General features: G+C 41.4%; 2 protein-coding genes across 7 annotated transcripts in view; one reads left to right on the top strand and one right to left on the bottom strand.

Annotated features, from left to right (window-relative positions):
* The window catches only part of rock1 (Rho-associated, coiled-coil containing protein kinase 1), a 30,478-nt gene extending 25,528 nt beyond the window's left edge, over positions 1-4,950 (bottom strand). For both annotated transcript variants that reach the window (XM_037085000.1, XM_037084999.1), the window contains exon 1: positions 4,070-4,950. In XM_037085000.1, coding sequence (XP_036940895.1) covers positions 4,070-4,162 — 93 coding nt within the window. In that variant the 5' untranslated portion in view covers positions 4,163-4,950. The remainder of the gene's footprint in view (positions 1-4,069) is intronic.
* A 1,564-nt stretch (positions 4,951-6,514) lies between these two features.
* Positions 6,515-15,567, top strand: part of greb1l (GREB1 like retinoic acid receptor coactivator) — a 46,134-nt gene continuing 37,081 nt past the window's right edge. For 3 of the 5 annotated variants that reach the window (XM_037085188.1, XM_037085187.1, XM_037085186.1), the window contains exon 1: positions 7,830-8,072. The gene's annotated coding sequence lies outside the window, so the exon portion shown is untranslated. Of the gene's footprint in view, positions 6,630-7,829; positions 8,073-15,567 lie in introns of those variants that run through there. The other 2 variants (XM_037085183.1, XM_037085184.1) reach the window with 2 other exon arrangements.

Genomic DNA, 15,567 nt, shown 5'->3' with positions numbered 1-15,567 from the left:
TGCTGACAATAACCATGGCCACAAATACATGTTTTTCAGTGGCAGTAATTATCAATGAAAAGGAGCAAACAAGTAGTTTGAAATATTTCAGCCCATTAACTATAGTATATGTACATGTACATGTAAACTGTAGATTACAAACACTATTTTATAATGCATACCAAAAGTGATTAAAGTGCTTTTGATGCTTCAAACAGCATGTTATGATATGAACAATTTGCAGAGAACTTAAACATGATTTAAGTAGATAATCCACCAAAATGAGAATTTAGTCACTCTTCAACAGAGTTGGTGCACATTAGCCTGGCAAGGTTAAAAATAGCCCTGGCATAACCTGACAACAATGCCTGTCTGGAAGGTAAATCAACCTAAGATCATTAATCGTGGTACCTCATTGAAATATGAGCAAATTACATGTGCAGAACTTATCTGGGGTAAACAAAGAAAGAACCTGGCACTGTCCTTCAAAGAATGATAATGGGCATCACATGCATTGCTTCAAATGAATAGATTAAGTCATGGAAAAAGTAAGAGTAGTATGATGCAGTGAAACATTTCTTGACCGATGATCATTTCCTTCTGTCAAAACTATGCAAATCTGTTTTGAGTCTAGAGCCAAAATCACACTACAGCTGCATTATCAGCCTGGACAACACCTTGCAGGTAAGATTTGCCCATTTAAAAGCAAAGGTCGCTCAAGCAAGGGCCGGACATATACACTGGTAAGAGAAGCACAGACTCTAGTTTGGCTGTTACTCGTCTACGCGGAAGAATTAGATTGCAACCCAATAAATAGTTTTAAAAAGTCATTCTCAAAACTCAAACTGAATGCTGTGACTGCTTGTCTGCCCATAAAAAAACAGTCTTCATGACCTGGTTTTAGTAGATGCTGGTTATCATCGTTACCTTTGCATGCCTAAACCGGGCATGAAAATGTGCCACATTCTGACTGGGCCAATTAGACCATAATTAGGGGTGAAAGAATAAGAATCAACATAAGTAAAATGTTTCACACTGGCCATTTTAATTTCATAGCTGCTTTGCAACACAGAAACCTTTCAGCCATTCATAATGGAATAAGTAGTGATGAGCACCTCTTTCAGCTAGTCTAGACTGATTTTGCTGGAGGGCTGAAATTGAATTTGAGTGGGAAATATTGGCAGGTTTTGACCTGCAAATGTGATTTTAACACGTGTATTATCTCTTTCAGTTAATACAGCAAGTGTGTCTTCATCTTTGAATGTTCTCATGGCTACAACAAAAAAAGATCCACCACATTGAACTTCACTTCTTACAGTGTTGTTATTTAGCAGTTTCGGCCTATTCAACTAATATTCTAAATCACATCAAATACAAGAGCATCCATCCTGACTTGTACATGCAGCACAGTCTATCCCCGTCTACAAATCTGGTTTACCAGTCTTGCAGTTTCCTGTAATTACTCTTATTACAGATTTAGAGTCCAAGTGACAGATGAAAGAGGGATCAAAACGCAGAGAAGCTAATGCACCCCAAAATTCACAGTGAGAACAAAGGCTGTGCCAGGAGGCATTTATATATCACAAACAGAGGCAAAGCCCTCACAAAACAAGTTCCAACATATCAACTTAACCATTAAAATATCAAATGATGAAGAGACTCCACAACTGAAGGGCCAAGTTAAAAAGCAACCGAGCAGGTCTAGTCAATATGACAACTGACACACAATTTCCTCCATGCTATCTTTCAGAGATTCGAACTAAGGTGATCACATTCAATCAAGACATTTCATTTAATGAAATGTTTGTATGCAAGCCGTTGATTGTTACCAATGGAAAACGATATATGGGCAGCGCTCAGACCCATTATAAAAGTGAGCTTTCACATGACAATGTCAGGAATTCTGTCTGTTCAGACTGGCTCTCAGAGGCCAGCCCAGAGCACAATGATTTGGGGGGGGACAATCCATTGAGATAAGGCAATCTTCTCTCCTAGCAGGATTTATTTAGGGGGTGAAGATAAGGGTGACAGGTTTGGAATACTGTGCTCAAAGGGGCAGTGCAGGACTGAGTGGTAAGGTGCAGGCCAAATGTCACCATCACACAACACAGACCAGGCTTCTATGGGAAAAAATGTATAATCCCAACAGGGCTGGAAAGCAATGCCAGCTCACGACTCAGGTAAAGAAACACAGCCAGCAAAAAGGCCTGCATTGTGCATTCTGATGGAACATATTACTCATAGCCAAGCATGTTGGCTGCTCTATGAGTTTAATGTCCTGATTCACGGCATTCAGAAACATGAGTCTTCAGTCCACATAATTTTGGTTTATGGGTAGAGAGCTGAGCCCACACCCAGCTACCTCAGAGCTGCCTGCCTGCTCTCAACTCTCTCCAGACGTTGCAGAATGGCTTTGGGACGAACAGGGAACTCCAGGCCAGTCAAAGACAAGAGGTTATTTGATTAGCATGGAATTTTATTAAGCTGTGGGTGGAGTTGCATGGTGGCAGAGAGAGCCTCAGCAAAAGGACTCCATTCATTGATCCGGCGAGATTGCAGAAAAGGGAAAAGAGAGGAACAACACCCTTGTGTGTGTGGCTGCCAGCAGGAACAGTCCCCACAGCTTTTTGCCATTAAAAATGCAGAGTGTGTGTGCACTTTTAGGTGAGTTTAATTGCCTCTTTCTGCAACAGGATGGGAGGTCACGGGGACTAAGCAAGTTTTCTTTTCAAAAGACTATCTACAGCAGCCTATACATAAACACTCCAAGTTGGGTGTGTGGGTAGGGTTTTAAGTGCAGGCCCTTTTCTCAGAACAGATTCCCTGATGTTCTTATTCTTAGCAAGTCTGCCTGGTGCAATGTCCCATATCTCACAACCCAGATACAGGAATTAATAATCAAAGAGTATGACTGTGTATGCACAAGATACATGTGAGCTACAATGAAACTACTGTGTACACGGACACAGACCTACTAGTCATCCCTTGCTAGTTAAAGCAATGAATCCAAGGCAAAAACTCTTGCAAATGCAAAAAGTAGGTTCCAAGGTCAGTCCCTTGAAATTCAGGTCAACATTTTTCCATCCAATTACCCACATGAATTGTAATTTCATCACACTATACATCTGAGTGCAACTGCACTCACAAGTCACTAAGAACCAAATCCCTGTGAAAACACTGTGAGCCACAGTGACCCAAGTCAAAAGGCTTCTGATATCAACAAACACTTGACACAACAACATCCCCTTGGCATCCACTCCATTGGTGAGTCAGTTCCTGGGATTGCCGCACGAAAGACAACCCTATGAAGGTGTTGCTTTAGGGTTTAGCACGTGGCAGCAGCCGCCTTCTTTCCTCAGACATGAGAGTCCCTTCTGACTTGTCGCCCATAGACAGGAAGCAGCCAGAGCTAACTCCAGCCAACAGGTGTACTGATGCAGCTGGAGGCCTGCAGGTTGCAACAGGCTTGCTGGCAGCCTATCACTTCAAAATGAAGCTCAGATAAGTAAATCTAGACAAAACAGCACACCTAACCACCAACTTCCTAATGATCTATAAAGGGCACACCAGTGACATCACAAACCATTATCAGTTTGTGGTGGGCGGAAATAAATCCAGATTTAATAGCACTGGCCTAAAATACTATGACAAAGTGTGTCTGGAACACGGTTACATCTGTCAGTATGGTTTATCATTGCTTTTTAATTAGGTAGACTTCTTAACTGAAGCTAGGTTATGGAGTACTGACAGCATATAAACGTGACATATCAGTCCACCTGCTAGAAATGACAGTTTAGTTGTTTTTGGCTGCGACTTTATACAGTATTTGATTGTAGGATACCAGAGTTTCAAATGGCTCATTGTTTTCGCATATCCGTAATGCATTAAACAATCACACACACACACACAGGCGTTTGAACTTGATTAAGCTTGAGTCTAATTGGCCTGTCGGCGTCAATATCAGCACATTCCTTCAGTGACAATTGAGACGACTTGTTGGTCTCGGAAAGAATTTCTGCTCCAAGGAGTAGACAGACCCCGAACGGTTGACTCGCTAGCTTCCTAGCAAGCTAGCAAGCTACAAACTTACCAGAAGACAATCCGTGTTTACTTCTGACTTTGGGTCCTTCAACATGGCATCGATTTTTTCAAATCGGGCCTCCATACTTTCCCTAGCAGTCATTTTTGCTGTTAAACCCAGTCCCAATGGTGAGTTGTGAACAAAAACAGCTCACTGGCGAGGCAGGAGGCTGGCTAGCTAGCTTTAGCAGCCAGCGGTAGCTAGCTAGCCAAATGTTCCTTTCTTCGTGTAAACTTCACACCGCACTTCAGAGGAAATACATCGTTCTCCTCGAGCTTTCACAGACGATGAAACGTTTAAGGTTGCGCTGAATGTACAAAAGCCACATTTTCAGAGTCGAAAGATATTTTCCCAGTTTGAGTGACAAACAACTTCAGTGGCAAAAGATAAATGCGCCGACAGATTAGTCAGCCTCCGCAGGATGCCACTGAGGATAAGGGCTTAAAATGTTGGTGCATCCGAACAAAAGGCAATTAAAACTGAAATGTAATGTCTCTTTCAAAAAGCACAGTTTGTGGGTAGGTTAGTCCAGGCCCGTCCCTATATCTGTGCCAGGCCCTTGCAGAAAACGACAATAGAATCTGACAGCTCAAAAGTAGAAGTGGTGGGAAAAAAACTTCTGCTTCTTCCAAATTTCGATCAGTTTAAACACCGAGTCGTTAGAGCGTTTAACGGCAGTCCTTCCGCTGCAGCCCGTGCTCTGTCATTGTCTGTCGACTGTTTCCCGTCCAAACGGCCTCAGCTCTCGGTTTGAAGACACACACTTCGGGTTTTTCTGTGCGTTAGTTTTCGGAAAAAAACAGCAGACTATGCCCGATTTTCTCCCACAGCCTGACCAACATGTCCGCCTTCCTGTTCAAACACCCCGGAGAAGCAACTTCAAAATGTCAAGTACTGCGCATGCGCCCTGTCGTGGCGCATTCAAAGAGTTCACATATGGCAACATGTTGCTGTTCACTAATGTTTCACTGCGGAGGGAAGGAGCTCACTGAGCGGCCACATCAAGAGGACAAGAAAACACTGAAAATAACCTCTGTTATTGTAGAAGTTTTTTATTGTTAAGGTTTACTAAAGTTCACATATTATATTCTATTGTGAAAGCGATGTAACGTGTCCCCGTAATAAGGGTTACAGATACGCTTCCCTATTCTATTCTATTCTATTCTATTCTATTTTTCTATCTATATTATTTCATTCTATTATGCACTGTTCAATTCCATGTTTCAATCAAGTCACATCTATTCTATTCTATTCTATTCTATTCTATTCTATTCCCTATCTCAAGCAAGCCCCATCTAATCTATTCAATATTCTATTCTATTCTAGTCCAAGTTTTAATCAAGTCAGATCTATTCCATTCTTTTATTTTCTATTCTGTCTTTCTATTCTGTATTATATTCTACCCTGTCACAGTGCCGCTCACGCTGGGATAGCTGTTCACCCCCCTCGCCCCTCTGAGCTACGTGAAAAGGTCAGATGGTCATCACTGACATCCAGAAGGCATCAGCATACCGATCTTTTAATTTATAAGGTCACGCTCTCTGAATTGCCAAGATATTTGACATACTTAGTTGGATTCAATGTGAACAACCATAAAAAAACATTATCACAGGATCAGTTTTCTCTGAGATTTTCTCATACCAACTCGAGCAAGGGGGGGGCTGGTTTCCACTTCCATGCATCTTACTACTGGAATGAAGTGCAAAGAAAACTGAAGCTAGGGGCACTGCATTTTATGTTATTTATGCTGACTTTTTTTTTATTAGATTTGTTGGTGATTTGATGTGTCTGTTCATTATTGTGTGATGATTGTATATCATAACAGCAAAAGAAATCTTGACCCCATTGAGATATCCTGAATAAATAAATATCAACTCTCTGTCTGTAATTACACATATAGGTGCTTTTTGTATGGGCCCTCATCATATTCCCTTTTTCTAATGTACTCTACAAAGAAGTGATTATTACATGAGTTGTTGTCTTGATTCTCACCTTTGTTCTATCATTCATCTGTTCTGTCTGCTTTACATCAGCTTTCCTAATCCCACAGCATCCTGCATTAACTGTATTAGTATCGTGGAAAACCATATCGTCTAAGATGTCTGAAAATATTAGGGTTGTTAGTCATGGCATACATCTTAGTATGCCATGACTACCAGAGTACCAGCTCCAATAAGATAACTATAACTCACTTGACTTCGTGTTGTGACTGTAAAGGTGGCTTGTACTCATATCTGTGCAAAACAGACCCTATAACATGTTGTCTAATATATATGTTTACTTTTTATTCACTAGATTATCATATTATCATTGGCTGTAGGATTATATATAATTAGTTAATTAAGAACTCATGCGTTACTTGTTGTATATTTGTATTTTGCAGTCATAATAGCATTTAATTGTACAGAGTTGATCTTTTCTTCTCTTTGTTCAGCATGTCATCCAACAGAGGGCGCTGTTGTTCAACTTTTATGACGAGAACTCCGCTGTGTTCGCACACTTCAGGCACGTCTTGAATTTTAAGGCTATGAAATGTGAACTGAAGCTGCCAAGTGCTCCTCGTGAACTGGTACTCCCCCCTTTTTTTGTTAATATCATCTTAAAAAGACTTTTTTGTACAAATGGATTCCCTAAAACTTGCAGAGTTAGGAAGCCCTTCATAGTGCAAGCTGGACACTGTTTTGTTGCCCATAGAGGGAGATGTTTCAGCTTTGAATAGGATAAGTGGGAGATAGACTGACTTTATACAGGTACAGACTGTGTCTACAGTTTCAAAAGAAAATATTGAGTGAAGACTGGCTCATAATCATTTTGTAACCAAATATAGTCGCCTATTATGTATATTTTGTATATATGTTTTGTAGGCTTTATCGACGAAGGATATAGACTATAACCTGTACCAGAAACTTGAAACACAAGTCCATGTAATGTCCATCAAAGTCTACAGTCAGTCACCATACCACCTTCGTCTTTTCTAAGCTATACTGCAATCATTTAAAATTCAATCTTTAATTCATATAGGCTATGTATGTATGTCTGTAGGCCTAGTATATGAGTTAGGGACGTTGGGATATTTCATTGTTTAACTTAACCGTTTATTCTTCGACATATCTGGATTTATAATCATTGCGTTTTGTGAATATTTTTGGTCCCAAAAAACAATGGGACGCATTTCATTTAACTTTTATTCCACATACATCCTCGTCCACTGATGTATGTATGTATGTATGTATGTATGTATGTATGTGTGTATGTGTGTATGTATGTATGTATGTATGTATGTATGTATGTATGTGTGTGTATGTATGTATGTATGTATGTATGTATGTGTGTATGTATGTATGTATGTATGTATGTATGTGTGTGTGCATGCATATATTTATATATGTATTTAGCTATATATGAATGTTTGTATGTATGTTTGTATAGTTGTACATATGTCTGTTGGCCTATGTCAAGTCAAAGCTTTAATATATGAGGTAAGATAAGAATATATAGAGAGGATGGCAAATGTACAATATGCAAAACATTAACAGTACCTGCACAAATATACAGTATTATAGTAGCCTGTGGATACAATTTACAGTATCAGTGCAGTATTAATTTCAAGTGCAATATGCAGTGTATATGTGTAGCCTATGTTCTCCAACATATATGCATATATGTATATTCCTACTGTATAGATAGATAGATAGATAGATAGATAGATAGATAGATAGATAGATAGATAGATTATTGTGATGTTCACTGTTCCTCCTCCTCCTTTCTGTTTATTTCCTTCGCTCTGTGCAGCAACAAGCTGATCTAAACTTTTTCCTCCGTCCATGTGAGCCAAACGGCACGTACAGTAACTCCCTGACGTCAGCTGGCAGCTCCTCGGCTGTGCGCAGATCAGCTGTGGCAGAGCACAGCGAGCCGAGCAGCAGCAGCAGCAGCAGCAGCAGAGGTGGTGTTTACTGGACCCAGGGACGCACATTTACCCACAGACTGGCCCGCTTTCGCGCTGATACAGGTACAGCTGCTTTTCCGTGTCCTCGCCTTTGCTTTGAATCGCACGTCATGATGATAAACGTGTTTGGCGAACATAAACGAGGTGCTGGGGCTGCCGGCGCGCTCCGGAGGCGGATGGTCGCCCCTGCGTGCGCGCAGCTTGTTTTCGGCTGAAACAGATGCTTAAAAGTTTGTTTGGTTGTTGAATTTGGATTTGGCATTTAAGAGAAACTAACCCTTAAGTGTCAGAGAGGACGGGGTGGCTAAAGTGTGAGAGGGGGAAATCAGAGGTGACCAAGTCTCGTCTTGTCAGGGGACCTGTTTGAATGCTCGCGAACACTGCGCGAATATCCTGAACCGATTTCATTTTTTCCTTCAGTTGCTCCCTTTGACTAACAAGCCCCTCCAAGTGTCGCGGCTGTCAGTGATGCTCGGCCACTGATCTTCATCCACAGCAGCTCAACTATGATTTTTATTGAACGTAGTTTAGTGCATCAGTGTTCTGTTCTCTCAAACTTCTGTGGGACCAAAAACGAAGATGGGAGATTATGTTTGGATCAGCCAGTCAAGTGATTCAACTCGGATAATCTTGCAGATAACTCAGTTTACTTCATCTTTGAAAGTGTCAATCCTGTTGATTAATCGTCGTTTTAAGAAGTCGTGTCCGTAAAAACTGGACCCAGCCCTCTGAGTTAAGGTCTCCTCTTGAACGCTGTCGCATTTGCCCGAGGCTCCGTGTTGAAACAGGCTTCAGCAGCTCAGATAAAGACCTATCAGATAAGAGGGACCAGGGAGATGTATTTGGTGGTTTGTCATTGTAATGACAGGCAAACCAGTCTGTCCTGACTGCATCTAATCTGCCATTCCTCATGTTTCATGTCCCAAAGGTTGCATTCCTCTTGGCTCCACTACCACCACCCCCCACTTTCTTCTGTGCTCTCTCAAAAATGCCAGAGAGTCTGAGCCAAAGGAGCAGAGAGCCAATATTCATGTTAAAGCAACATTTTCATGTATCAAGTTCTCATCCAGGGCCAGTTTTGCTCTCAAGTATTTGCGCGCCTGATCAGAAATATTGACATCTGCTGCCATTAAGTGCCTGTTTCAGTCATGGTTGTCCCCTGGAACTGCTATGCCAGGTAGCGCAGTATCTCTGTACGAGCAGTGTGGGTTTGTGTGTGTGCTGGGTGGCCCGTCTCGCCGAGAGCACGCGCGGCCCTGTCATAGAGGGCTGGAGGGGTCAGGGGGCTCTGAACGCTGACCATCTGGCCCCTTGGGTGGGGGGGGATGTGGTTTCCTCACTGGCTGCCTTTGTTCAATGCCAAACAATTGGGGCTTAATCTAGGAGGAGATAAGTAAGGCCTCCATGACAGGACTCCTGCGCTCGGACAGGTTTCCCTCTTCAGCCTCGAAGGAGACATCTTCGTCCCCATGATGCATTGTGACGGCCGTGAGGCGTAGATGTTGCTGGCACTGGGCGTTTTGTTTGTTTGATTGAAGCATCCTAACCTTTTTTTTTTCTTTTTCTTTTTTTCTGTTAAACTACAGCAATACTTTGGCAGTGGAGTTGGGTTTGGTTTTGCAAACAGTATTTGTGAACTTGTGAACTAAAACATCAAATCCCAACAATATTAATCCATTTCTGAAAAAAGTCACTGCCTACCGAGCCCCCCCGATGAAAAGTCGGGTGAAGTTTTGTAGTCCACAAAACACCTCTGGAGCCTCACGGCGAGACAGCGCTGCAGCATTCTGCTAAACAACTGAACAAAGGCACAGTAGATGTTTTAAAATATAAACATAACCCGTGCCTGCAGAAGCTCCAGAATCCCAAACTGATTTGAAAAGATGTTTACACCTAAATAAAAATGAAGGGATATGACCTGCCAGAGATGCCCTTCTTTCACAGGTGCTGTTCTATCCAGTGATGATAATGGTCCTCATTCACAGTTGCTTTATTTGGCATCAGACCTGCTGTGAGGCAAATAGGCCTTTCCAAAAATGTAATGTGTCATCTGTCATATGGAAAAGCTCTGCCGAGCTGCGGACGGATGACTGTTTGCACGTACAAGGCAAATCGTCACCGTGGTAACAGATTGATTCTCACATTATTCCCTCTCTATCATTACGGGCACATCAGGACTCCTCTTTCAGATGCTCCTCCTCCGCTCTACTTTTTGTTGGGTGGGGGCAGAGACAATACGCACATTGGTTCAAGTGTTCTGTAATCATTACTCTCTGTTATGACGAGTTAGCGTGTGACAGATCACTCCCATTTGTATTCGGTGTCATAACAAAAAAGGCATACATGAGAATTGATTACCGATGCAGTCTGTGGCAAAGAGGTTTCAGGTTTCTGCTTTGGCTCCCGGATCATATCGTTCTGAAGATTGATCAGTGAGGGTGTCGAACGCCCTCACAGATCATTCGCCGTTCCAGTCTAGATTTAAAAAACACCATTGGGACCAGTCAGCAGCAAAAGCAGGCAGATGCTCCCCTTGATCCCTTCAGAGGTACGTCTTAGTGATTGTGGGCCTCTCTGATCCTCAGTACAGATGGTGCGAGGGATGAAATCCCAAGTAGAGAGATCAGCGCTATTGTTTCACACTTCATTCGTTGAGTCCGATGTAAGAGGACCCGAAAAACAGGTGTTCTTCAAAATAGCAGTCATTTATGTCAATCTGCTGAGGCCGAAGCCAGGAGCATCTTTGAGTAATTCTCCTTGTGGCACGCGCTCATGCTGATATGAAAGACAGATGATTGTTGTTTAAAAGCACATTATGATCTGAAACTACATAATTAAACACCAGCAGCAGACGAAGTCATCAGATACTTTGAAAATTAGCAGCGTCAACATGCGAGAGCCCGACCAATACCTGATTCTGGGGACTGATCCCAATACTAACATTCTTCCTTACTTAACTACATGATAAGTAATATCAGCAAAATGTACCTAAGACATCAACTTAAACGTGTTCAATATGAAATAAATGGCCTCTAAATTAGTATATGTAACATGAATTTATTTGTAAAACAATTGTAATAGTACATTTAGTTTTTTTTAACATTGCACCTGTTGGAGACAAAGCTCAATCACACTGCTTTATTCAGGGTTGTGTGTAATCTCGAACAGTCCATTATAATTCATACATAGGCCATACATGTTGTGTGTGTGATATTAATGTGGATTGTACATTTCAAAAGCTGACTTGAGTTAAAAAAAAAAAAAAAAAAAAAAAGCCAGGAAAGCGTGTACCTCAGAATTACCAGGTAAAGTAGACTATTTCGTACAAGCTAAAAAGTTAGTCTGCATTACTCGGTAATCGGTTTCCTCCATTTTTTTTAAGTAAAGCCACTTTGCCAGCTTTTACTGTGTGCAGAGGAACTGTATCTATCTGTATGGTGCAAATGATGCAGAATTACACGTACACTATTTCCTTATGAAATGTGGTGGATTAGATGTCTAAAGTAGCATCAAATGGAATTACTCCAGTACAGTATCTCTCGAGTAACTCCAGACTGAATATCCATCTTTTAATACAGTCACTAAGTAAAATGCACTCAGTGTTGAATGTCGAATGTACATCCACAGAGTAAGGTAGAGTTACAATTTTGACAAACTTGTACTTTGGCTGAATATTTCAGTGTTATGCTACTTTATACTTTACTCATTTCCGGGGAAAATATTGCAAATTTCACCCCATTACATTTTTTTGGAAACTCATGTGATGTGATGCAGTGCGGTACTGTTCATCCATGTTAGAATAGAAAAGTAATTATAATCTGCTCTAATGTGATGAAGTACAGATTTAAAATACTCTTGCATATTCATAAGTGTTAAAAACAGAATATTCTTCTTTAATTTGCCTACATTCACTACTCCCAAATTCTGAAAGAGAACGTTTCACACCTATAATGATTAAATCATATGTTTATACCAAACACAACCCGATCACATACCTGGAAATATATTTCATGATTCTTGACAAAATATCTTTGTCGCTTTCTCACTAACAGCGTCCGACGTGAGTCAGAATCATTCAGCTTGGTGGACTGAAGGAGCATCTCGCTGCTGATCTGCTGAGCCAGATGCGTTCTGCACGGATGGTTGTAAACTTTTTAACCCATCCTCTTTTATTGAGGGTCAGGAACACTAGGAACGCCGTGTTCTCGCGGCGTCTATAAAATAAATAAATAAATATTCACAAAGTGTAATGGTAGTGGCTCGGTTTTATGTTTACTTTCCATGCCAGTCAGGTATAAACACGGCCAATTAGTTTCAACTCAAAAGAAGTCATTTGAATATCTTACTTCAGCTGAGGGTTTATCTTGAGATGCTTTTTCATTCAAAGTCTGAACGTTAGATTGATGTAATGCTTCTTGCACGGGAGGATTTTGGAAAGCAGTTTTTCATTTTATTTTTGTTCTATTCCTGCCTTGTGATCAAACTCCTGTAGAAAAAAATGCATCATGAAAGGGGAGGGAGGGTAGAGAGGGTAACAGATAAGGAGAGGAGCAGGGGAGGCTGAGGACGCGAGGTGATGGGAGAGGAGATGGAAACAGATGTAGGAGCGAATGAAGCGAAACAAGGCGGCTGAATGCGGACTGGAACTAGAAGATACGGGGCAACACTTTTTTTTTTTTTTTTTTTAATGCAAACCTCACACTTGTGGCTTGTGAATGAAACCATGCGTGAGGGGTTGAATGAGCGCATAGGGCGGAGTGGAGTGAGATAAGATAAGGTAACACTTTACTGAACCCCCAGCAGGTAGATCGGGGTATGAAAGTGTGCAACAAACTGTATGTACTGTATCACAGGGCATGACACAGTCAACAATTGGATCATTAAAGCCAATCTCACAAAGGCCCGTGCCCCTCCCCCGGCTGAAAGGACATGTCAAAGGTCTGTGACCTCTTTCATTTATGTGCATTGATCCCTCTGGTGGGGGGAGGGGCTTCCTCCTCAATGCCCCTCCACCGTCAGCTGTTATATCTTAGTTTCACCTGCAGGAAGTGGAGCGATTATTTCATTTTTGATTAACTGAGTTTCCCTCAGTTGTTGTTTTTCCTTCTTCTTTTTGTTCTAAATTATTCCAATTGTAATGTTTAAAGTATGAGTATAGCTTTGTGGCCATGCTGCCTCCTATCCATAGAAGATAGTGACACACTGGAGAAGTTACAAAAAAGCAGCAGAATACTCAAATAAGTCAATACTAGTGCTGGAAAGAGCACGGAAAATGTTTACTCAAGTACGAGCACAGTTACATTACTGAAATATTATTCAATTCCAAGTAAAACTACCGGTCTTAAAGTAATACTTCAATAAAAGTAAACATTTTTTTAACCGGTTGATGTTTTTAAGGCATTAACAATCACAGGCCTTCAATCAACGGGGGTCTCTGTTTCTCTAAACCCCAAGTCTACAAAAATGCACACAAGAATTCAGATGTAGTCAGTTGTGATTTTAAAAGTGACTAAGTAGATTACATGGTGTAAAGCATACTGAAGTGAAATTACAGACGTATACTGAAATAATCCCAAGTACAAGAACCCCAGTTGGGCGTGGTATTGTTTGAAGCCGAAGCGATTGATCAGTCAATCAGTTACCCAGTCAAGAAGAAGAATCAATTGATTGTGAGGAAATTTTCCAAGCAAGTATGACAAAAAAGTTTGCTGTTGTCAGCATGTTTTCACAGTCTTCTATGAAAGAAAATGTAATATTTTAAGTTTGGTTTTTTTTTGTTTTTTTTTATGTTTTGGGATCTAAGAAATTCTGGTTGGCCATTCTGTTCCTATTATAGTATGAATCAAATTTTGCCAGTAAAAGTGTAGCTGATGTAGGAGTACTGACCCACAGCTTTTTTTTTTTTTTTTTTTTTTTTAATGGATGAGGGATTTTGAATACATTGCGTTTCAGCAACTCATTAACTAAGTTCATTCTAGAACCACCCGTTCTTCCTTTAGATGCCTGACCATGAATTTGTGCTGCAGGGTGTTGAGTCTACTTCACGCCTCTGCATTTACGGCCTGCTCGGGGAGTGAAGGGGAAAAGGGGAAGGTTGTGAAGATGAAATTCCTCTTAAGCTGAAACAAAAAAACAAAGAAAGAAATTCCTTCTCTTTAAGTGATGGACGAAAGGAACTTACAGTCAGGAAGGTAGAAGTACAGCCAAAAAGACTGGCCTGGACATCCTGCTCTTTGTTGCAGAGGGAGACTCAGGATGTTAATTGTGCGTGTGTGTCTACATTTATGCATGAGTGGAACACGACCCCGGTAGATGGCACTTCCTGTTGTCCTGTTAGTTATCTCTGATGCTGACGTGCAGGGCAAGTTCTTATCTGTCTCCACTGGATCTTCTGGTTGACTAACCTAAAGAAAACTCAGTGAACCCCAATCCCTGTGGTTTATTTAAGCCCTCCGCCTCTGTAACAGTAATGGTGCTTCCTCCTCTTTTTAAGGCTCTTTTTTACATAGCAGTTTGTTAAGGCATCCGAATGCAAGGCTTAAATAGTCGTAAGAAGTTAAGAGCTCCAAATTCGGGCTCTTTCTCTCTGACCTCCAGATCGAAGTTGCAAAAATCTACCTGACAAAAAAAAAAAAATAAAAAAAAGAAAAGAATGGAGCTGATCTGGACGTGGCCCTAATCATTCGTCAGGAAGCGTGTCCGGAGCAAAGTCAAAGGGGTTGCCATTAAGCTGCGAGCGCATTTGTCTGTTTCGCAGGGGAGTGATGCCATGTCAAGGTGAAGGAGGAATTTCAGTCTTTTGTTTCCTCGAGGTTGAACTCTTTCATTTGCAGCCGTAATAAACAAATGAGGCCTAATAACCCTCGACGCCTGGGCCCTAGAATCTTGCATCATGCATCGCATCGCAGCAGCACTGAAGTGTGGCATGAAGTGCTTGTCTCGTGTCTGCAGTTATCCTCCTTGTTTTCTTTCTTTCTTTTTTTTTTTATTTTGAGATCAATCTCGTGGATTTTTTTCGCGAGGCTCCATTACATCAAGTATGCGACGGGCTCCGTAGAGAGCACTTAGTAAGAATAGATCCTCATTCTAGCTGCTGAATCCTGGACAGCATCCAGCTGCGATTCCCTTCTGGCACAGCGCTGTTGTGGAACAGTGTGTTCTCACAGGGTGTACGGCCATATCCCCCTCCCCACCTGCATGCGTGCATGCAGATGCCAACCCATGAACAGCACCGGTGGCCAGAAATGACTGCTAGCAGCTCTCCTGTTCTTATTAAAGAGTACAGTGTGTGCTGTGCTGCTGGCTGGATCACAGAGCAAAATGCCCTGAAGGAATGTTAATGGTTTTTTAAATTGGATTTCTTTGTTTGGTCCTCTGCTACAAGGGTCATTTTTCTATTTTTTTTTTTTTTTGGAATGACAAACACTGTTCTAATGGTTCATCGTTGTACTGGGTTCCTATCTGTTGATTAACATGTTAGTTAGACACACCAGTGACCATTATCTGCATTTACTACTTTACTACTTACTAATCGGGGCCCCAACACAGAACTTTTCCC

Source organism: Acanthopagrus latus, chromosome 21 (assembly GCF_904848185.1).
Source record: "Acanthopagrus latus isolate v.2019 chromosome 21, fAcaLat1.1, whole genome shotgun sequence".
In the NCBI taxonomy this organism is placed as follows: Eukaryota; Metazoa; Chordata; class Actinopteri; order Spariformes; family Sparidae; genus Acanthopagrus; species Acanthopagrus latus.
Note: the sequence above shows the minus strand (reverse complement) of the source record. Positions and strands in the feature narration are given on the sequence as shown.